This window comes from Myxine glutinosa, chromosome 12 (assembly GCF_964187855.1).
Source record: "Myxine glutinosa chromosome 12, kmMyxGlut1.1, whole genome shotgun sequence".
In the NCBI taxonomy this organism is placed as follows: Eukaryota; Metazoa; Chordata; class Myxini; order Myxiniformes; family Myxinidae; genus Myxine; species Myxine glutinosa.
The window spans coordinates 49,017,790-49,042,792 of record NC_136272.1 but is presented as its reverse complement, the minus strand read 5'-3'; the positions used below and the strand labels follow the sequence as shown (position 1 = coordinate 49,042,792).

The 25,003-nt window shown below is 47.5% G+C and overlaps 1 protein-coding gene across 1 annotated transcript in view; it reads left to right on the top strand.

Annotated features, from left to right (window-relative positions):
- LOC137437234 (dedicator of cytokinesis protein 3-like) overlaps positions 1–25,003 on the top strand; it is a 317,733-nt gene that overhangs the window by 72,623 nt on the left and 220,107 nt on the right. Inside the window, exon 10 of the mRNA XM_078766260.1 lies at positions 22,963–23,023. Within this exon, the coding sequence (XP_078622386.1) occupies positions 22,963–23,023 (61 nt within the window). The remainder of the gene's footprint in view (positions 1–22,962; positions 23,024–25,003) is intronic.

Genomic DNA, 25,003 nt, shown 5'->3' with positions numbered 1-25,003 from the left:
TGTGATGATCTAAATGCAATTAAACCAAACCGTTGGACTAAAAGTTGTGCGGACCTGAATGGTTTTCCACAACACTTAATTGCATTTAGATCTGCTGACATGGCTGGCAACAAGACGTTGACGGTGTCCATTTTCAGCGCCGACCCACAAGCCACGGACGGAGGCTTGCAACTCAAGCACTGGCTCAAGCAGCTGGAGCATCTCTTTAATGAGCCTGATACCGCTCCGACGCCTGCCGCGAAGCTAGCAATATTACACTCAAAAATCGACTACCGGGTCTACCACTCGGTCGCTCAATGCACGACGTATGATCTTACCGTCGCGGAGCTCAAGCGGCTTTATATAAAAGAAAAAAGCCCTGTGTATGCGCGTTATTTGCTGCAGACGCGACGGCAGCAACCCAACGAGCCTATGGATCATTACGCCCAGGAGCTCCGGCAGCTCATGCTGGACAGCGCCCAGCCACGGACTCCCGAGCAGGCTAAAGATGATCGACTTTTAGATGCCTTCATAGCAGGGGTCTCCTCTCAGGAACTACGTCTCAAACTCTTGGAGAAGACCGACCTGACCTTCGCTACGGCGGTTGAGCAAGCGACGGTGTATACTGAAGCGCGGATGCAATCGAACGCCTATGATCGCACGCGCCTTTTGGCGGGCACCTCACTACACGCCCGGCCGGAGAGGACCACTGACGAGGACGTGGATCCGCCTGCTGAACTCCGGGATGCTCCGGAGGATGACCCTACCCTGACAGCTGCCGTTACGACCAGCAGACCCAAGGCCTTGCGCGGGGCCGCATGTTTTTTTTGTGGAGGGCCTCGTCATGCCCGAGTCGTGTGTCCGGCACGTGACGCTATTTGCCATTTGTGCTCGCTAAAGGGACATTACGCGAAAGTTTGCAAGAAATCGGCACGCGGCTCGCGGCCCTTCGACACGCGCAGCCGCGGTCGCGCAGGCGCGGCAACCTTGAACGGGCTTGTAGCAGAACCCACGAGCCCAGCGCCTTACCCGTCTTCGAAGGGGAGGGCCCCTCGCTGCGGCCCGCTGGGCGCTCAGACAACCTTGACTGGCGCCACCGGAAAGCCACCACCGTCTCATTCTCCATCGGGGACAAAGGCCGCGTCCTTGGCCAAACCTCGAGCCACGCGAGGGAAGAAACAGCTTTCGAATACTACGGAAGCCTCTTGTCAAAGCGACCAAACGAAAAAGGCGATTTCGAATACTACTACGGACGCCTTTTGTCAAAGCGACCAAACGAAAAAGGCGATTTCGAATACTACGGAAGCCTTTTGTCAAAGCGACCAAACGAAAAAGGCGATTTCGGCTACAACGGAAGCCTTTATCTGCCAGGAGTGTCAAAAGGCGATGTCATATACTACTGAGGCCTTTTCTCATCGGATTTTGAATCGCGAAACACCGGAATGCTGGGGAAAGTCCTCTGATGACGATAATGGATTTCCCATGGTCAACGCAGACTCCGGCCACGATCGCAAAACTGCAGCTGGTGTAGGATCCACCCGCGAGGCTGGTCCGACCCATTCGGGGGGCTCAGTCCCGCTCCCAGCTGCCTCGTCTGGCCTGGCTCAAGCCCTTATTCCCCTTATGGTTGAGGGCCATTGTGTTCAGGCCTTGGTGGACACCGGATCTACGGATAGTTTTATCGACCAGCGACTTGTGCTCAGGCATGGATGGCGGATCGGGCGGTCTACACGACGGATCTTCATGGCATCCCAGGGACTCCGGCTTAGCACAAAAGGGGAATGCCGATTGAAACTAGTGCTAAAGGGACGGGTTTTCCCTGATGTACACCTTATGGTTTTACCCGCATTATGTGCTGATATTCTGCTAGGACACGATTTTCTTAAGCTGCATGGACGTCTGGTAATGGAGTTCGGTGGGCCTGACACTCTTGTTGTGGGGGCGGACGACGCGCTAACGGTGTGCGCCCTAGCGCAAATGGACGTCCGTCCGCTTTCGCTGTTCCCCAATCTAACCTCCGACTGTACCCCTGTCGCGGTAAAATCGAGACGCTACTCCCGCGCGGACATGCAATTCATTGCGGACGAAACGACACAGCTCTTGAAAGACGGCATCATAGAACCTAGTAGGTCACCGTGGCGTGCTCAGGTCTTAGTGGTGCGCAGTGAGGCCCACCGCAAACGCATGGTAATCGACTATTCCCAAACGATTAACCGCTTTACACAGCTGGATGCCTACCCCCTTCCGGGGATGGACGCGCTAGTGCAACAGGTGTCCCAGTATTCGGTCTATAGTACTCTCGATCTCCGTAGTGCGTACCACCAGATCCCTATCTCTAGGGCGGATCGTATCTATACCGCTTTCGAGTCGGGGCAGCGGTTGTACCAATTTACACGATTGCCCTTTGGGGTGACGAACGGGGTCGCTTGTTTCCAGAGGGCCATGGATGACCTCGTTGCGCGGGAGCACTTAACCGATGTTTTCGTCTACCTCGATAACCTTACGGTTTGTGGATATGACCAAGGGCACCATGACGCTAATCTGAAGCGCTTCCTTGAGGTCGCGCAACGGTATCACTTAACTATGAACGAGGATAAGTGCCGATACTCCCTACGCACCATAGATCTTCTGGGGTACACCGTGACCCATGGCTCTGTCTCTCCGGATAAGGAACGTCTGCGACCTTTGCTCGACATGGCCCCTCCCTGCGATCGGGCTTCCCTGAAACGCGCCCTTGGGCTGTTCGCCCATTACTCCAAATGGGTGCAAAATTTCTCCGCGAAACTTCGCCCCCTTGTGGCCTGCGACACCTTTCCCCTGAGTTCGGCCGCATTGACGGCCTTTGAAGGACTTAAGACCGACATCGCCCGAGCCGCCGTAGCAACCATTGACGAGAGCGGCTCGTTCGTCCTCGAAAGTGACGCCTCGGATCAGGCCATCGCGGCGACCCTCTCCCAAGGGGGACGTCCCGTGGCTTTCTTTTCACGGACTCTTACCTCCGCTGAGCGGCGGCACTCGTCCGTTGAAAAGGAAGCGTATGCGATCGTCGAGTCTATTCGGCGATGGCGCCCGTACCTACTCGGGCGGAGCTTCCAAATCATCACGGACCAGCAAAGCGTTGCGTTCATGTACGACACCTTACACGCCCAGCGCATTAAGAACGAGAAAATCACTCGCTGGCGTATCGAACTCGCCGACTTCTGTTACACCATCAAATATCGCCCAGGGAAGGATAACCAGGCCGCCGATGCCTTATCGCGCCCCACTACATGTGCTGGTATCACCTCGTTGGAGGGCCTACGGGTGCTGCATGCTACTGCGGGCCATCCCGGCGTAACGCGTTTCGCTCATTTCGTGCGGAGTGGGAATCTCCCTTACTCGATTGACGATATCCGCCGTATCTGTCGCGACTGCGCTATCTGCGCGGAAATCAAACCGCGTTTCTATAACCCCCCTATGGGGACTCTGGTGAAGGCTACACGCCCGTGGGAACGCTTGGCGATGGATTTCAAGGGCCCTTTGCCTGTGTCGAGCGGCTCTCGCTATCTGCTCACTATCGTTGATGAGTACTCACGATTCCCCTTTGCTTATATGTGCGCGGACATGACTGCTGCCACGGTGATGCGTTGCTTACAGAACTTGTTCTCAATGTTCGGTTACCCGGCCTATGTCCATACCGACCGGGGTGCAGTCTTCTTGTCTCAGGAGGTGCGCGGCTATCTGCTCCAAAACAACGTTGCGTCTAGTTACACCACGCCGTATAGACCCCAGGCTAATGGGCAGATCGAACGCTTCAACGGGATTATCTGGAGGGCCGTCATGCTCCATCTCCGGACCCACGGCCGGGGCCTCGATAAATGGGCTTGGTCGCTACCTGCGGCGTTGAACTCAATCCGGGCACTCCTGAGTACGGCAACTAACCAAACTCCCCACGAGCGTCTTTTCCACCACCCCAGGAGCTCGGGGTGTATACGGTCTTTGCCCAGTTGGCTCGCTGGGCCCGGGCCGGCCTACCTTAAACGGGCAGTTCGCGCGAGCAAGTACGACCCCCTTGTGGACAAAGTGCAGATTCTCCAGGCTAATCCTGAGCATGCTCGTGTGATGACGTCTGATGGTCGTGAGACTACTGTCTCCGTTCGTCATCTTGCCCCTTGCGGGGTCGACGACCTTAGTAGGGAATCGGACGAACCAGTCGAACCCGTCTATGAGACTATGACCTCTCCCGACGCTCCCATCGCCGACAGTCCACCGACCCTCCCCCCGTCGAGACTGCCCGGGTCCGACGACTTGGCGTTACCCCCTTCATCACCCGACCCTGTTGACGCCTCTGACACCGGGGATACAGGGTTACGAGACGCCGTACCCGGGGAATTTCGAACGCGTGCTGGCAGAGAAATTCGCCGCCCGGCCCGCTACGGTTGGGCCGACTAATACTCCGCGCCCATGCTAACGCTCACTCGCTTTTAGCCACGCGGCCGTATAATTCTGACGGGGGGGTGAATGTAGTGAAATCGTATCCGTACTGAACCCGGGTGGGGATGCTCGCTGCTCGCTGTCATTGTTGTCCCCACTAGGGGCGTGACTATAAGACCCGTTGCCGTGTCAGTGCTCCGAGACTTCTCCCTTGTGACATGTTACATCGGTAGCCTCGTTAATGGTACGCCTTTATAGAATATCTAGCTTGCTTGCATTGACTGATATGAATGGCTTTATGAGATGTCGCATCGTATGCTTATTGTGTATTTCTACTTACAGGAATGATGTGATGATCTAAATGCAATTAAACCAAACCGTTGGACTAAAAGTTGTGCGGACCTGAATGGTTTTCCACAACACAACCCTCCCATCTACTTTCTCAACAATCCTCTCCAAGAAGTTCTGTCGCTCAAGATTTTGGGTCTCACTATCTGCCATGATCTTTCTTGGGAAAACCACATTTCCAAGCTGGCCTCCAAAGCCAGTCGCCGACTGGGCATCCTCCGTCGTGCGAAGTCCTTCCTCGGCACACCTGAGCTCCTCACCACATACAAGGCTTTCATCCGCAGCTCAATGGAATACTGTTCTCCCCTATGGGCCGGTGCTCCTGCCTCACACCTAGCTCGGCTTCACGCCGTTGAAACCAAAGCTTTCAGAATTATTGGAATCTCCCGCGATGAAGCTATCTCTGAGGGCCTTTCACTCACTCACCGCAGGCAGGTAGGTGGTCTTTCTGTCTTCTACCGACTCCTCTCCGGCCTTGCACCCCCAGCTCTCTCTGTGCTCTGTCCCCCAAATATTCCTACAGGTCGCACAAGATCTGCCAGCAACCCTCTGATGGTTAAACTGCCGAAATCTCGGCTCTCTGCTCACCTTCACTCTTTCATTCCTCTTTTCTCCCGCCTCTGGAACAAACTCCCTCACTCCCTTCAATCCCACTCCTCCCTCCAGGTCTTTAAAACAGCTGTTCACCACCATCTCTTATCTTCCCCCATCCAAAACCTTGATCTTTTCTACCCCCGCTAATTCACCCCAGATCCACCTTGTTTGAAATTCCAACTTCTTTCCTGGAAGTCCTGGCAGTGTCCATATGTTTTATACCTCTCCCACCGCCCCCTTCCCATGCCCCCCCCCCCCCCAAAGCCCTCGCCCTCTCTCAGATCTCTCCATGTCTCCATGTCTCTCGGTCCCTGCTCTCAAATGTTGTGTTTGTGTCCTTCCCCCTCTCTCCCCATCTTGTCTACCGCTCCCGATGTTATATGTTTTATGTGTCGGTTTGTCTTTCTGTGTGATTAATGTTCGCTCTTTCACGAGCCTCGATCTTGTATACAAAAAAAAAAAAAAAAAAAAAAAATTAGCAGGGGTAGAAAAGATCAAGGTTTTGGATTGGGGAAGATAAGAGATGGTGGTGAACAGCCGCTTTAAAGACCTGGAGGGAGGAGTGGGATTGAAGAGAGTGAGGGAGTTTGTTCCAGAGGCGGGAGAAGTCAGGAATAAAGGAGTGAAGGTGAGCAGAGAGTCTTGATTTTGGCAGTTTGACCATAAGAGGGTTGCAGGCAGATCTTGTGCGACCTGTAGGAATATTTGGGGGACAGAGCACAGAGAGAGCTGGGGGAGCAAGGCCGGAGAGGAGTCGGTAGAAGACGGAAAGACCACCACCTGCCTGCGGTGAGTAAGTGAAAGGCCCTCGGAGATAGCGTCATCGCGGGAGATTCCAATGATTCTGAATGCTTTGGTTTCAACCGTGAAGACGAGCTAGGTGTGAGGCAGGAGCACCAGCCCAGAGGGGAGAGCAGTACTCCATTGAGCTGCGGATGAAAGCCTTGTATGTGGTGCGGAGCTCAGGAGTGCCAAGGAAGGACTTCGCACGACGGAGGATGCCCAATCGGCGACTGGCTTTGGAGGCCAGCTTGGAAATGTGGTTTTCCCAGGAAAGATCATGGCAGATAGTGAGACCCAAAAGCTTGAGTGACAGAACTTCTTGGAGAGGATTATTCAGAAAGTAGATGGGAGGGTTGTCCAGTCGGTCTTTTCGGAGAGACATCGTAAGAGTGTGAGATTTGGCAGGATTGAAAGACATGTTCCACTTGTTTGCCCAGTCTGTGATTTTGTCCAGGTCTGCAGAGAGTGAGGAGGCTGCAGACTGCCGATCTGAGGGATGAGGAATGGAGCGGCAGAGAGTGGAGTCATCAGCAAAGAGATAGAGAGGATTTTCAAGAGAGTCAGAGAGATCATTGATGAAGACCAGAAAAAGCACAGGGCCCAGAACACTGCCTTGGGGAACTCCAGCCTGAACAGGAAGAGGAGATGAGAGAAACCCATTCAGGGCCACACGTTGACTACGACTAGAGAGGAAGTCCACCAGCCATGCGTGGAGATTTCCATGGATACCAAATGAGGAGAGTTTGGTGAGCAGAGCGGGGTGCCAGACCGTATCGAAGGCACGTGATATGTCGAGGGAGACAGCTCTAATTTCCTGTTTGGCATTGAGGACCTCCATCCATTATTGAGACAGCAGAAGCAGCATGTCCAGAGTAGAGTGACCTGATCTGAAACCAAATTGATGATCAGAGATCAAGCCATTGGAGAAGAGGAAAGATTTCATATCCGAAGCAATGATGGATTCCATGACTTTGCTGATAATTGGGAGAAGGCTGATTGGTCTGTAGTTGCTAGGATCTGTTTTTGCACCTTTTGTGCAAAGCGGTGATGTTGGCTGATTTCCAAGCAGATGGCAGTTGACCTTGAGCAAAAGAGAGGGTGAAGAGAACAGAGAGAGGGAGTGAAAGAGCAGAGAACAGGATTTTAGGACCCGTGGGCTGATGCCGTCAGGTCCAGTTGCAGAATCAGAGTCGAGGGTTGACAGAAACTTTTCCACCTTGTCAGGAGGAAAGGACACGGAGTCCAGGAGCAGCTGGGTACGACTGGGTACGGTGGGTACAGAGAGGGATGGGTTTGGGACACAAGATTTAGAGGCAAACACAGAGTTGAGGCATTCAGCTTTTTCAGGTGCGGAGTCAGCTGTGTAGCCATTTGAGGTAAGGGAGGGGATGGAGGGGGAACAAACACCAGAAACAGATTTGACCAGACACCACCAGGATTTGGAAGAGGGAGACAGATAAGAGAGTTCGGGCTTGAGAATGGAGAGATATTGTTTCCTGGCTTTCCTGAGGGTGGACATACATTTGTTTTGGGCTTTGTGAAAGGAAATGAGATTTCCTTCCGTTGGATTTGCTTTTCAGGAGACGAAGGCAAGTTGTTTCTGGGCAACAGCCTCACCACAAGATTCTGTGTACCATGGACGGGAGGAAGGGTAGGACAACTGAAGACGAGATGGGATAAATCTGTGCATGAGAGAGAGCAATTTACTTTGGAAGAATTCCCAGGATGAGTTGATGTCAGAGGTGGTAGAGATGGGAGACCAGTCCAGATGACAGATGACTGCTTGAAGACCGTGCCAGTTGGCCTGAGTGAAATGCCAGACTCGTCGACGCTGAGCAGGCTCCCTGAGAATGGTCAGAGAGATGTCCACTTTAACAAGCACATGATCAGATGAGCCGATTGGAGCACAAGAAGAGCAGCAGACATTTTCAAGGAAGTTAGTCATAACCAAGTCCAGAAGAGAAGATGCTCCGTTGACTGAGATCCGGGTCGGGAAAGTGACAGATTGTGTCAGTCCCAGTGAGTCGCAGAAGTCCTTTGCTGAGGAGCCATGGCTGGTGAGAGAGGTACCCACACCCAGCCAACTGGCATGGTGACAATTGAAATCACCAGATATGAGGAAGAGAGAGTTGGGATGAGTAGATAGAAGTTGGTCCATATTATCAGACAGCGAGATGTAGATGGAGTCATCACTGTTTGGTGGACGGTGCAACACACATATGAACAAGAGGTGGGAGCGAAGGGGAAGCCGTAGCCAGAGGTATTCCTGGGGGTGAGGTGGAGAGAGTGCAGTGCAGGGCGAGTGAGGAAGAGAGTTTTTGATAAAGATAGCAACCCCACCTCCAGGACGAGGCTCAGGTCTATCATACCGGAGGAGGGAGTAACCCGGGAGAGATACTAAGGAATCAGAGACATCATGAAGGAGGAAAGTTTCTGTTTAGCAGATCACGTCTGGTTTGACAGAAGCAACCTGTATGGAGAGATCAGTTACGTTTGAACGAAGGCCCCGGATGTTTGAGGTCCATACCGTTAATGAAGAGGAAGGGGGAGCATCGGATACAGAACAGGGGGGAGGAGGGGTAGGGTAAGATGTGGAAGAGGTGTAAGAGGTAGGGAGAGCTGTTGAAGGTGTGTCAGAGATTTCAGAATAGCTCACATTGTCTTGTCTTGTCACTTGTCTTGTTAGCTTGATGCTGGTTTTGTTTAATGCGACAAGCAAGCCTCTGCTTATACAGTGAGAAGTTTCCTCATCTCAAACATAAACTCAAGCTACAAGGAAGCACGCCTGGGATCAAGTTATTGAAATAAGCAATATCTCCAGATTATGTTGAACTAGCAAAGGTACCTGCAATGCAGGGTCCTCCCCCACCCCACTCCTTACCCTCCCTCCTTGCACTCCTTACCCTCCCTCCTTGCACTCCTTACCCTTCCTCCCCATACTCCTTACCCTCCCTCCCCTTACTCCTTGCCCTCCCTCCCCGTACTCCTTACCCTCCCTTCCCATACTCCTTGCCCTCCCTCTCCATACTCCTTGCCCTCCCGCCCCATACTCCTTACCCTCCCCCCCACACTCCTTACCCTCCCTCCTTGAACTTCTTACCCTCCCTCCCCGTAGTCCTTACCCTTCCTCTCCTTACGCCTTACCCTCTCTCTCCCCGTACTCCTTGCCCTCCCTCTCCGTAATCCTTGCCCTCCCTCCCCGTACTCCTTACCCTCCCTCCCTTTACTCCTTGCCCTCCCTCCCCATACTCCTTACCCTCCCTCCCCGTACTCCTTACCCTCCCTCCCCATACTCCTTACCCTCTCTCCCTGTACTCCGTACCCTCCCTCCCCGCACTCCTTGCCCTCCCGCCCCATACTCCTTCCCCTCCCGCCCCATACTCCTTACCCTCCCCCTGCACTCCTTACCCTTCCTCCTTGAACTTTTTACCCTCCCTCCCCATAGTCCTTACCCTTCCTCTCCTTACTCCTTACCCTCTCTCCCCGCACTCCTTGCCCTCCCTCCCCGTATTCCTTACCCTCCCTCCCCATACTGCGTTCCCTCCCTCCCCGCACTCCTTACCCTCCTTCCTCGCACTCACAATTCTATATTGGGAAGTTTCTTATGTGCATCATTTTAATTATGCAGAGCAGTCTTCTCGGCAAATTAAATCTGAAAGTACTGGAAGAAGAACTCAACAACATTAAATGGGATAGAATTGATATAATTGGCTTTTGCGCATGCGCAAGATTGGAGGGTCATGTCTTTTCGAAGCTGTCCATGCGCTCACGCTTTCGAAGTTAAGTAATTTTTCACAATTGTGGTTTTGTCGAAACTGTATCTATCTTTTGGTGTGTGCACCTATAGTGTGTCTTTAGTAAGATTCTCGGTGTTAATTTTTCATACAGGTATAGAAAATCGTCGGTTAATTTGTGTCGCATATTGTGAGGCCTAGTAGGCTACCGTGTCCGACCTTGAGGCTTTGTTTTTCTCTCAGCGGTCCATCAATTGCGCTGCAATTACTTTCGTTCTCTGTTTTTGTCCCAGTCTTTCACCCCATACTTCCTTGTTTAAAATCTCAACTCAAAAAAAAAAACCAACAAAATTTTTTTCCTTCTCTGTTCTTATTCGCTTATTCATTGTTCTTATTTGTTCGTTCGTTCTTCGATCACGTGTTTCACCCCCATTTCCATTTTCCATTTCCCCAGATAGTTTTTTCACTGCTCAATTTAAAAATGTTTAAACTTTCCCCTGAAGAACTGTATTCTGTCGTATATTATAACACCTTTTTCTTCTCCTTCTATAAAAGGATGCTTTCGACTTGCTCATCAAATCTACTCATTCCAAAAAATTTTTCCATCTCTTACAGTTCCTCTTTTCTACATTCCCGAAACTCTCCTGCACTCCACCCCTCCTTCAGCATCCTCAAACGTATTTTGACTCGAAGGTCACAAGAAACTCATTTTGCAATAAATTTTCGTTTCCCATTAATCGTACACTTTTCAAAATCCAATCTCACCCCTCCCCTCCAAATCTTCCCCATCACCCCTTCCCTCCAAAACTTCCCCATCACCCCTCCCCTCCAAAACTTCCCCATCACCCCTCCCCTCCAAATCTACCCCCTTGCCCCTTTCCTCCAAAACTTCTCCATCACCCCTCCCCTCCAAATCTACCCCCTTGCCCCTCCCCTCCAAATCTTCCCCATCACCCATCTCTTTCAAATCTTCCCCCTTGCCCCTCCCCTCCAAATCTTCCCCATCACCCATCCCTTTCAAATCTCCCCCCTTGCCCCTTCCCTCCTAAACTCCCCCCACACCCCTCCCCTCTGAGACTCTCCCTCGCTCCTCCCCTCCTAGACTCCCCTCTCACCCCTCCTCAAAGCATCCTCCCCGCTTCTTCCCCCTTCCAACTTTCACCTTCATCTCCCCCAACCTTCTGCCTCGCTCTTCCCCCTCCTCAAATAACACCTCACTGTGCCTCACCCAATCACCATCAAACCTTTTGTCCGCCCCATTCTTCCCTTTCTCCAAGCTATTCTGAAATCTCTGACACACCTTCAACAGCTCTCCCTACCACTTCCTCCTCTTCCACATCTTACCCTACCCCTCCCACCCCTGTTCTGTATCCGATGCTCCCCCTTCCTCTTCATTAACGGCATGGACCTCAAACATCCGGGGCCTTCGCTCAAACTTGACTGATCTATCCATACAGGTTGCTTCTGACAAACCAGACGTGACCTGCTTAACAGAAACTTTCCTCCTTCATGATGTCTCTGATTCTTTGGCATCTCTCCCAGGTTACTCCCTCCTCTGGTATGATAGACCTGAGCCTCGTCCTGGAGGGGGGGTTGCTATCTTTATAACAAAACTCTCTTCCTCACTCGCCCTGCACTGCCCTCTCTCCACCTCACCCACAGGAATACCTTTGGCTACGGCTTCCCCTTCGCTCCCACCTTTTGTTCATATGTGTGTTGTACCGTCCACCAAACAGTGATGACTCCATCTACATCTCGCTGTCTGATAATATGGACCAACTTCTATCTACCCATCCCAACTCTCTCTTCCTCATATGTGGTGATTTCAATTGTCACCATGCCAGTTGGCTGGGTGTGGGTACCTCTCTCACCAGCCATGGCTCTTCAGCAAAGGACTTCTGTGACTTACTGGGACTGACACAATCTGTCAATTTCCCGATCCGCATCTCAGTCAACGGAGCATCTTCTCTTCTGTACTTGGTTATGACTATCTTCCCTGAAAATGTCTGCTGCTCTTCTTCTGCTCCAATCGGCTCATCTGATCATGTGCTTGTTAAAGTGGACATCTCTCTGACCATTCTCAGAGAGCCTCCTCAGCGTCAACGAGTCTGGCATTTCACTCAGGCCAACTGGCACGGTCTTCAAGCAGCCATCAATCATCTGGACTGGTCTCCCATCTCTACCGCCTCTGACATCAACTCATCCTGGGAATTCTTCCAAAGTAAATTGCTCTCTCTCATGCACAGAATTATCCCATCTCGTCTTCAGTTGTCATACCCTTCCCCCCGTCCATGGTACACGGATTCTTGTGGTGAGGCTGTTGCCCAGAAACAACTTGCTTTCGTCTCCTGGAAAGCAAATCCAACAGAAGGAAATCTCATTTGCTTTCACAAAGCCCGGAACAAGTGTGTGTCCACCCTCAGGAGAGCCAGGAAACAATATCTCTCCATTCTCAAGACCGAACTCTCTTATCTGTCTCCCTCTTCCAAATCCTGGTGGCGTCTCGTCAAATATGTTTCTGGTGTTTGTTCCCCCTCCATCCCCTCCCTCACCTCAAACGGCTACACGGCTGACTCCGCACGTGAGAAAGCTGAATGCCTCAACTCTGTGTTTGCCTCTAAATCTTGTGTACCAAACCCATCCCTCTCTGTACGCACCATACCCAGTCGTACCCAGCTGCTCCTGGACTCTGTGTCCTTTCCTCCTGACAAGGTGGAAAAGTTTCTGTCAATCCTCGACTCTGATTCTGCAACTGGACCTGACGGCATCAGCCCACGGGTCATAAAATCCTGTTCTTCCGCTCTTTCACTCCCTCTCTCTGTTCTCTTCACCCTCTCTTTTGCTCAAGGTCATCTGCCATCTGCTTGGAAATCAGCCAACATCACCACTTTGCACAAAAAAGGGGCAAAAACAGATCCTAGCAACTACAGACCAATCAGCCTTCTCCCAATTATCAGCAAAGTCATGGATTCCATCATTGCTTCAGATATTAAATCTTTCCTCTTCTCCAATGGCTTGATCTCTGATCATCAATTTGGTTTCAGACCTGGTCACTCTACTCTGGACATGCTGCTTCTGCTTTCTCAACAATGGATGGATGTCCTCAATGCCAAACAGGAAATTAGAGCTGTCTCCCGTGACATATCATGTGCCTTCGATACGGTCTGGCACCCCGCTCTGCTCACCAAACCCTCCTCCTTTGGTATCCATAGCTCTTTCACGAGCCTCGATTCAGTATACAAAACAAAAAAAAAAAAAGAAGCAGAGTGAAGTAATATGAAAAAAAGAAATGCAGTTGAGAAACGGTTACATGTCCTCCACGAGGGAAAAAAGAAGAAGAAAGTGTGAGTGGACTTGGATTCCTCATAAAACAAGAGTTGGTTTGGAATCTTGTAAGATCGAAGTGATTGATTGAATTGCACACGTGATTCTTAAATGCACCAAAAATAGCATCTATTAATCATTCAAGTCTAGGCCCCAACGATGAGTCATTTGTGATGAAAGGGTGGAAGAAGTGTATGAGCAAGAGGAATGATTTATCGATACACATTAGATTGCACAGTCATTATGGGGACTTCAATGCAAAAAGTGGGGAAAATAAAGAAATGTTGTTGGGAATTTGGGAATTGGCAGTAGCAATGAGAGAGGAAACAGGTTCATGGAATTTGTGATGAAAGATTACTTGTACATCATGAACACATTGAAAAACCATTAATCAAGAAAATTGACATGGATTGATTCAAACAGAGCATCAGCATCATCATCGTCGTCGTCGTCGTCGTCGTTTTACGGTCGTTTCCATGCTTACAGGTGTAAGCCGTGATTCAACTAATGGCTGCTTTCCAGGCTGCACAACCCGTTGCGAGCCCTTCTTGTTAGTCCTTTAACTCAGATCATCTCTCAGCAACTCATTCCATGTTTTCCTCGGACAGGCCTCTAACTCTCCGTCCATTCACATTGATATTTATACACGTTTTCACACAGCTCCCCTCCTCCATACTTTCCACTCTTCCGAACCACCTCAACCTACCCCTACGCATAACGTCACTAATGCGCTCTCTCTACCTATCCTATCAGGTAATTCCACATTTGGTTTCCGATCCTTCAGTGTCACATAACACGTCCATCTCCCCATTCACATTTCATTTCGTTCACACCTCTGTTCATCCTCCTTTTTGATCGCCCAGGTTTCACTGCCACACAGCATCGTGCTTCTAACGCAAAGCTGCATAAGGTTTTCCCTTTAGTTGCAGAGAGATCCCCAATGATGTCAAAAAGAGTAACAACTCAATAAACTTCCTCCAACCACTTCTAATTCTTGCAATCGCTGCTGCCTCTGCACCACCACCTGCACCACCACTCGCACCAATCATATCACCAAGGTGACAACATTTATCGACACATTCCAACGATATGTCCTCATCAACTAATCTTTCCACTCTGATGGGTGCCACTTGTTTACCTGCGCAGACAGCACATTTAAAGTCAGAAACCACCTGCGATATGTTTGAGTGTCTGAGTGAGGGCTAAATGTTTGAGTGATTGAACTTCTTCAAGAGGATTGTTAAGGAAGTAGGTGGGAGGGTTTGCCTGATGGTCTTTTCAGAGAGTCAGAGTGAGAGTGTGAGTTTTGTCAGAAATGAAAGACATATTCCAAGTGTTTGACCAGCTTGTGGTTTTGTGAAGGTTTACAGAGAGGGAAGGCTGCTGCCTGCTTATTGAAACATGAGGGATGTTAGGGCAGCTGGTGGACTCATCGTCAAAGGAATAAAGAGGCTTTTCCAGAGAGCCAGAAAGATTGTTGATCAAAATTAGGAATAGGACTGGGCCCATAACATACCTTGGGGCATCCCGATGAAAGGATCCCATTGAATGCCACGTGTTGGCTATGAGAGTACAGGAAGTCAGTAACCCCAGTGTGGAGTTGGTCTTGGATGTCTCAATCAGAGTTCGAAGACAAAGGTGTGATGCCAGACTGCATCGAAAGCACGAGCTATGTCCAGAGAGACGGCCCTCATCACATGTCTGGCATTAAGGGCATCCAGCCATTGTTGGGAGAGTCGAAGCAGCATGTTTAAGGTGGAGTGACCTTGTCTGAATCCAAACGTAAGCTTATAGTTCTGTATTTAAGGGAAACTGTTTTTGCACCTTTTTCACCTATGCAGTGATATTTGCAGATTTCCAAGCAGATGGAAGATGACCTAGCACAAATGGCAGGGTGAAAAGGAAGGGAGAGGGTGTGCAAGTGCAGCAGAGCAGGTTTTTAGGACACGTGAGTTGATGCCGTCTGGTTCAGTAGCAGAGTCAGAGTCGAGGGTTAAAACAACCTTTACCTTCTCAAGTACAAAAGACACATGGTCCAAGAGCAGTTGGGTACGATTGGGTAGGGTGGGTTCAGAGAGAAAGGGGTTGGGGACACAAGATTTGGAAGTAAACACAGAATTGAGGCATTCGGCCCTCTCACGAGTGTAGTCGGCTAGCCTTTGTAGTCGGAGTAGACAAGGCCTTTGATGGCATAGGCAGAGAAGGCTACAATAACTGATGCATCCAGACGACGACGACGACGACTACTACTACTACTACTACTACTACTCCTACTACTCCTCCTCCTCCTCCTCCTCCTCCTCCTCCCCCTCCTCCTCCTCCCCCTCCTCCCCCTCCTCCTCCGGTGTTGGGAACAACAGAAGTTTAAAATCTATCAGTGGAGTGCTGTGATCGGACATGCTGATGCCTCTGTCCTAAAAGAAGAAAGTGGAAGCATTACTACAAGCAGCGATCACTGATTTATTATCACTGAACTAAATGATCACTGATCACTGAACTAAATGTGCAGATTTATTATCTGAATAATTATACAACAGGAAAATAAATTTACCAGTACATCAGACATAACAGCAAAGCCATCCAGCAAGTGAATACCGATGAGATGTATTTTGCATATAAAAACGATTAATGAAGTAATGCCCGTTGACTCGATGAAATTTTCATAGATGCAATTAACGATGCTGGTTTGCAGTATCAGAGTAAACTAAAACCACACTCGGTAGAGCGCATACCTCCGCCAGGCTGAACAGTTTACGTTTTGTTTCCCACTGATAGGCCGGATCTGGATCTGGATCTGGACCTGAACCAAAATCGAATCAGCTTGTTATTGTCACGAACCAAACTCATCCACTTAGATTTGTCATAATCCTCCACACATTTTTAGCCGCGTCGCAGACGCTGGTCATAGAGTGCCCTCTGCTGTTGTTGTTGTTCTTCTTGTTCTTCTTCTTCTTCTTGTTCTTGCAGAGAAGACAAAACCTCAAAGCTCCACCCATTCTGGGAACCATAGCTCCACCCATTCTGGGGGAGGCTTCATATAAACAAATATCCACCATTTTATTAACTCGCATAGCTTTGAGGCCTGTTTTGTAGGCCTGTGGTGTCTTCCTCTCTCACACAGTTTTATTTCAAATCAAATTCGATATATCATTTCATTTTTCACAGTCGCTAACACAGTTTTAGACTCGGTTGAAAAAAAACGGGAAGAAAATCCGATGAAAGTTGCCCTTTATAGAATGAAATGAATTCTCAAAGGCCTGTAACTTCAAGTCCATTGAGATATTTTTTTTTTAAATCACGGCATGGTCAGTCATACACCGCCCGAAATAACAGACGGGAAAATGCTGAGATATATATATATATTGTTTAAATCGCGGCATGGTCAGTCATACACCGCCCGAAATAACAGACGGGAAAATGCCGAGATATATTAAAAATTCGTCCATTTGATGACAATCGTCACGATGAAATATTTAATTTATACGTCGTCACAATAATGTGGAGAAAGGAGCATAGCTTCGTTCACGTGTCGCCACACACGGGAAATTGCCGAGATATATATTTTTTAAATCGCGGCATGGTCAGTCATACACCGCCTGAAATAACAGACGGGAAAATGCCGAGATATATTAAAAATTCGTCGCCACACACGGGAAATTGCCGAGATATATTTTCACTTTGCACAAAAATAACATCAAGTAATCGAATCAATAGGAATGTCCTGTGCCTATAACATCGACGTTATAGGCACAGCTGCATCTAGGCATTGTGTAACATCGACGCGGCTTTTGTTTTAATTAAAACTTTTTGTACTTGTTTAAATATAGTTCTATATATCGATCTTGGATTTTTCACTCAATGGTGAAGAATCAGTTATAAATTTAAAAAAAATCTTGTACCCAGATCTGTATTTGGGATCTTCACCAATATGGAATAAATTCGTCCTTGTCGCACTCCGAACTTCTCCACCAAGTTTCACCCAAATCTGTCCATAACGTTTTGGGATATCGTGCCATATATTGGTTTTGGCCCAATCTCTCAATGGTGAAGAATCGCTTAAAATTATAGTATCCGGTTCTGGAACTTCACCAAAATCGAATCATTTCGTCCTTGTGATGTACCCAACCTCTCCACCAAATTTCGTCCGAATCCATCTCCAAACCTTTTGAGATACCCTGTTCACAGACGGACGGACAGACAGACAGGGGTGAAAACATAACCTTCGGTGGTGGAGTAATGAGCAAAAATGATTTACAAAGTGCTTGGATGATGGAAAATTTCACTTAATTTGGAAGAACCATGAGTTGATACTGATCCACAAAAAGGAAATGAGATGGAGTGAAAAAATTACCACCTAATTAGCCTTCTTTCCAGTAAAATTGTTCCCAAAGTTATCAACAATAGAGTTCATAGAACACCTTCCCACGTGCAGTCTTGAGAAAAAGGACATGGATAAGGGATTTTCACCTCTTGTTTTGGATTTCCGATCACGATCGAGATTTTCTACGAGAGGCAATTTTGTCTGAATCTCGATATTCGAGATGGGGTAAAATGGCGTAATATTTAGTATTCGTGCTGCTATACTGGAGATTTTTGGAAGTGCGAACAAGGCAGTTTGTGGTGTACTGTGTTGAAGAATATAATTATGGGGTCAGGATTAAATTGGACAACGTCCAACCATGGGAGCAAGTAGGTTTTAGTTGATCCTCAACAATGGATCATCTTCATACAAAGCTTCTGGAAGAATCGAGATCACACAAACCTCCATTGTGTCACACATTCATATATATATGGGAGCGGATGCTGGATCAGCATGTTGCTGCATCCTTGGACGACTCCTCGCCACCATCCCGACACACACCAATGTTGTGTTTTTGTACACCCTACGGGAGCGGCAGGAAAGGTCATTCCTCTTTGGGGTATATAGATTACAGTCGATCTATGGTCGGGTCTCAAGAACATTGGGTGTGCGTTCATTTACCGAGTTTCTTGTGGAGAGATCGCCAAGTGGTTTAGTGACTGTGTTTATTATATGGGGTTGTTACCCGTAATCAGAACTGAAGTGAATTCAACCACATTTTGAATCTGTTGCCGTCAGTTAAAATTAAATGTATATGTTGTTTGCCAGCAAGTTAGAAGTCTGTGTGTCATGTATGTTTACAGTCTGCAAAGAACACGAGAACAAATGCTTATTTTCATGATTGCAACATTGGATCTGCTATTTTCCTTCCCTTTTTAATTTTTGTATACTGCAGTTTGATGTTTGATCTTTTGAGACGGGAAATTACCCTTTCTCCAACGTCCCCTGTCTTTAACATGAACAGAGGTTGCAATAATTCCTAACAGAACCACAAAGAGCCACTTCCCCATAGCATAACACACAAAGAGCCACTTCCCCATAGCATAACACACAAAGAGCCACTTCGCCATAGCGTAACACACAAAGAGCCACTTCCCCATAGCATAACACACAAAGAGCCACTTCCCCCATAGCATAACACACAAAGAATCACTTCCCCATAGCATAACACACAAAGTGCCACTGCCCCATGGCATAACACACAAAGAGCCACTTCCCCATAGCATAACACACAAAGAGCCACTTCCCCATAGCGTAACACACAAAGAGCCACTTCCCCAGAGCGTAACACACAAAGAGCCACTTCGCCATAGCATAACACACAAAGAGCCACTTCCCCATAGCGTAACACACAAAGAGCCACTTCCCCAGAGCGTAACACACAAAGAGCCACTTCCCCAGAGCATAACACACAAAGAGCCACTTCCCCATAGCATAACACACAAAGAGCCACTGCCCCATGGCATAACACACAAAGAGCCACTTCCCCATAGCATAACACACAAAGAGCCACTGCGCCATTGCATAACACACAAAGAGCCACTTCCCCATAGCATAACACACAAAGAGCCACTTCCCCAGAGCGTAACACACAAAGAGCCACTTCCCCAGAGCATAACACACAAAGAGCCACTTCCCCATAGCATAACACACAAAGAGCCACTGCCCCATTGCATAACACACAAAGAGCCACTTCCCCATAGCGTAACACACAAAGAGCCACTTCCCCATAGCATAACACACAAAGATCAAGTTGCATTCGAGCAAGCACTCCATTCAAAACCGTTAATGAATGGCTGGCTTGGCACACGCTAGCTAGCTGCTTGGTAAATGAAAACACCCCAGGTTTCCTCCCTTTCAGTTTCATGTTAAACAGCAGGAAAAGGGGATTTAATTGGTGGGTTTCAATAGTTTGCTCCGAAAAAACGACACTTTAGCAGCAGGAAGGGTCATGTTATAAACCAAACCTTGTGGGGTATATAGAGTACAGTAGATCTTCGCTCAGTTCTGTAAGTAAAACTTACCTCACGTGATGTCGGGATTCCTCCAAATTTGTTTCTTTAATGTCATAAACAGCATTAGCGACTGTTTGAAAATCTAATCGCATGTATTTGTGGTATATATATATATTTTGACAGCTTCGTCAAAATACATACTTCAAAGTATGGGGATGCTATGGGGACTTGGAAAACTTCATCAAAGTATGGGCTCTTTGAGTGTTGTGCTATGGGGAAGTGGCTCTTTGTGTGTTATGCAATGGTGCAGTGGCTCTTTGTGTGTTATGCAATGGTGCAGTGGCTCTTTGTGTGTTATGCTATGGGGAAGTGGCTCTTTGTGTGTTATGCAATGGCGCAGTGGCTCTTTGTGTTATGCTATGGGGAAGTGGCTCTTTGTGTGTTATGCAATGGCGCAGTGGCTGTTTGTGTGTTATGCTATGGGGAAGTTGCTCTTTGTGTGTTATGCTATGGGGGAAGTGGCTCTTTGTGTGTTATGCTATGGGGAAGTGGCTCTTTATGTGTTATGCTATGGGGAAGTGACTCTTTGTGTGTTATGCTATGGGGAAGAGGCTCTTTGTGTGTTATGCTATGGGGAAGTGGCTCTTTGTGTGTTATGCAATGGCGCAGTGGCTCTTTGTGTGTTATGCTATGGGGAAGTGGCTCTTTGTGTGTTATGCAATGGCGCAGTGGCTCTTTGTGTTATGCTATGGGGAAGTGGCTCTTTGTGTGTTATGCAATGGCGCAGTGGGCCTTTGTGTGTTATGCTATGGGGAAGTTGCTCTTTGTGTGTTATGCTATGGGGGAAGTGGCTCTTTGTGTGTTATGCTATGGGGAAGTGACTCTTTGTGTGTTATGCTATGGGGAAGAGGCTCTTTGTGTGTTATGCTATGGGGAAGTGGCTCTTTGTGTGTTATGCAATGGCGCAGTGGCTCTTTGTGTGTTATGCTATGGGGAAGTGGCTCTTTGTGGTTCTGTTAGGAATTATTGCAACCTCTGTTCATGTTAAAGACAGGGGACGTTGGAGAAAGGGTAATTTCCCATCTCAAAAGATCAAACATCAAACTGCAATATACAAAAATTAAAAAGGGAAGGAAAATAGCAGATCCAATGTTGCAATCATGAAAATAAGCATTTGGTCTCGTGTTCTTTGCAGACTGTAAACATACATGACACACAGACTTCTAACTTGCAGCCAAACAACATATACATTTAATTTTAACTGACAACAACAGATTCAAAATGTGGTTGAATTCACTTCATTTCTGATTAAGGGTAACAACCCAACATGATAAACACAGTCAATAAACCTCATGTACATTTAAAGCATGATGGTCTGTATATGTAAGTCCTAGTATCTGACCCAGTGTGAGGATTCACTCATAAAATTGACTTTGTCTCTGTTGCTAACAAAGTTGCCAACAGTCGCATCCTGATTCGAACTTGCCTTTGTACCATGAACAAAAACACGGTGCCAATGTGGCTCTGAATTTATAGAAATTCAACCGATTCCACCACTTATCATGCTTATAACATTTAAACATGACAAACACATGACAATTTCCCCCAAAATGTCATGAGTTGAACCCCAAACATGGCAATTCATTGATGTACTTTTTCAACGACAGTGCACAGTCACAGTATCATTCATCTACTTAATAGTTAGTAGTTTTACCCAATATTTACCTTCCAACTCCGTCAGCAGAGTATGTCACCCAGCTCACGAGCTGCATCCTTCTCTTTGTCGAACACAAAGCCGACCGCATTAGCGGCCATCTTGCTTTCAATTTCAGCAACTACCTTCACGTCTCTCTGGAGGTCAGCACACTCTCTACGTTTGTTTAAACTTTTCTCACCGAAAGGAATCACTTTACTGTGGGTGGTAACAATATGTATGCAACAAAAACATGGAAATTTCCTTCTGAATCGTCAGCAAAAACGCTGGTGCCAGGTGACATTTACACCGCCACGATCACCAGTATTGTCAGGTAACATGTATGCTGCCATGATCACCAGTATTGTCAGGTGATATTTACACCGCCATGATCACCAGTATTGTCAGGTAACATGTATGCCGCCATGATCACCAGTATTGTCAGGTGACATGTACACCACCATGATCACCAGTATTATCAGGTGACATGTATGCCGCCATGATCACCAGTATTGTCAGGTGACATGTATGCCGCCATGATCACCAGTATTGTCAGGTGACATGTACACCACCATGATCACCAGTATTGTCAGGTGACATGTACGCCACCATGATCACCAGTATTGTCAGGTAACATGTCTGCTGCCATGATCACCAGTATTGTCAGGTAACATGTACGCCACCATGATCACCAGTATTGTCAGGTAACATGTACGCTGCCATGATCACCAGTATTGTCAGGTAACATGTACGCCACCATGATCACAAGTATTGTCTGGGTAACATGTACGCCACCATGATCACCAGTATTGTCAGGTAACATGTATGCCGCCATGATCACCAGTATTGTCAGGTAACATGTATGCCACCATGATCACCAGTATTGTCAGGTAACATGTACGCCACCATGATCACCAGTATTGTCAGGTAACATGTATGCCGCCATGATCACCAGTGTTGTCAGGTGTCATGTACGCCACCATGATCACCAGTATTGTCAGGTGTCATGTATGCCGCCATGATGACCAGTGTTGTCAGGTGTCATGTACGCCACCATGATCACCAGTATTGTCAGGTGACATGTACGCCACCATGATCACCAGTATTGTCAGGTGTCATGTATGCCGCCATGATCACCTGTATTGTCAGGTGTCATGTACGCTGCCATGATGACCAGTGTTGTCAGGTGTCATGTATGCCGCCATGATCACCAGTGTTGTCAGGTGTCATATACGCCACCATGATCACCATTAGGTTTATGTATCATGCGTGTATGATACAAAGCATGTGATTGGCCAATGGTTACGACATGCCATTCTCAGTGCATGAGAAACGTGATGTTATTGGACAAATTGTAAAGACAAAAATCTCATCATTTTTTTTTGTTTGTTTATAAATGTGCAGTTTTGGTGATTGATGAGTTATCAATATGACATTAAAATATATTTTTAAACATTTTTCAGCACAACTGAAATAGTTACTGGAGGAGGAGTCACAACATAACGAATTTCACCGCTCACCCCACGGCCTACAAAGAAAGATGATAAATTATGGCTCAGTGAATGAAATCTTGCAAATTAAGCTTTATAAACTTAAGCTTTTCATTTTAAGTGCTGAATATCAAATAGAATCAGTATTATCATGTATTCCAAAATAACTGACAAACTGCCAATGTATGTATGAATTGCATGATTCTATTGTGTTCTTTCACTGCTAGATTTCCAAAGATATTCTTTCCTCCTAATAATGGACAATCCATGCTGTGTGATTTGTGTGAAGGATTTGAGTTACAAAGACCTCAGGAGAGACTTGTACATCATCATTCACGTCATCAGATATGGTAAGGATGAGCGTCATTAAAAATTAGAGCTGTTGTCATTTTGCCTTCGATTACTTTGTGTGATTATACTAAGGTGGGTCACATTTGAACCAAGCATTGGTAATGAGATAATAATGTACATAGATTAATAGAATTGTACGGAAATTTGTTGGTTTGCTGTTGGTAACCAATACCACAATCACGTGATTCCCACCTTTTTTCAAGGGGTTGGTCGAATGATTATATTCCCTCCAGAATGAATGTTATTATTCGACCTAGGTGGTCACAATTGTATGTGGTTACATTTGTATACATCATGAGTCATTTACCTGTGTGCAAAATTGTTTGTTTTTGAAAAATAATGGGGTAAGACCCAGAAATTTCCCATTTGCTGAGCTGTTTGTCAGGAAGTGATGTCGAGGCAGCGGCTTGAGAGTTTCGCAATGCATAACCCTAATCACGCTGTTCATCTTTTAATGGCACATTAATTATGTTTCCCAATCACACTGTTCATCTTTTAAGAGTGCTTTAAATGTGTGTTTCCCAATTGGCCTGTTACCGGATTTTGTCACAGGTTGTGACCACAGTGCAGTCATTCTTGTTTTAGAACATATTTGGCATGATTCGGCCAGGGTTCAACATCCCAGACTCAGAGTTGATGCTCGAACTATTTACACCACCGAGTCTGTTATGAAATATTCGATAGTCGATAGAAAAACGAATAATTCAAGGCGTTTGTTGATTTGGAATGTTGCCAGTCGCCATACAACGAGTAGGGTGGCATAAGTTTAAACAAGGGCATGATTAATGAGAAAAAGTTATTTTGCCTTAGAAATCTATGATTTTAATGCGCTTTAGGTGCTTTTTCTGAGAGTCCTTTAGGTGCTTTTTTGCAAACTCCAAGTGGGCTTTCATGTGTCTTTCACGGAGGAGAGGCTTCCATCTGGCCACTCTGCCATAAAGCCCAGATTGGTGGAGTGTTGCAGTGATGGTTGTCCTTCTGGGAGTTTCTCCCATCTCCACACAGGATCTCTGGAGCTCAGCCAGAGTGACCATCGGGTTCTTGGTCACCTCTATTACGAAGGCCCTTCTTCCCCGATTGCTCAGTTTGGCCGGGCGGCCAGTTCTAGGAACAGTCCTGGTTGTTCCAAACTTCTTCCATTTAAGAATTATGGAGGCCACTGTGCTCTTGGGAACTTTCAATGCAGCAGAAGTTTTTTTTTGTAGGCTTCCCCAGATCTGTGCCTCAACACAATCCTGTCTCTGAGCTCTGCAGGCAGTTCCTTCTACCTCATGGCTTGGTTTTTCCTCTGATATGCATTGTCAGCTGTGAGACCTTATATAGACAGGTGTGTGCCTTTCCAAATCATGTCCAATCAATTGAATTTACCACAGGTGGACTTCAATAAAGGTGTAGAAACATCTCAAAGATGATCAAGAGAAATGGGAGGCACCTGAGCTAAATTTCAAGTGTCATAGCAAAGGGTCTGAATACTGTTATGAATTTGGGAAGAGAAATATCTAGAGTCAGATAGATCTCTATAGGTAGGTATCTGACTGTTGTGATAGGGAATCTACCTGTAATAAGTTCTATGTTTAGTCCGGTTTGTTGGTACAAGTTGTATTGGTGTCCCCACCACGAGGGGGGGGGGGGGGCTGGGCTTGCTAAATAGTGCAGGGATTATGGATAAAGTTCCCTCGTTCGTCATTTCCCCCCTGTCGCCAAATCTTTGTCCCTTATGGCAACGCATTCTCATATAAACACTTAGATGGGTCCTCAGTGCAACATTAAATAATTCCCCTCCCTTACCACAACGACTTTGGAAAACAGGCAGGAAGCCAGGCCAGGGCACCGCCTATGGGGCCGCAGCCATCCACACCACCAGCTGGCCTAGCAACTAGCCTCGTGGCAGGCTGGGCGCCATGCCCAGGAGGACTGTTGATTGGTCCATAGGAGGAACAGAGAACTGCCCCATGATTAGAAGGAAGGAAAGGACTGGT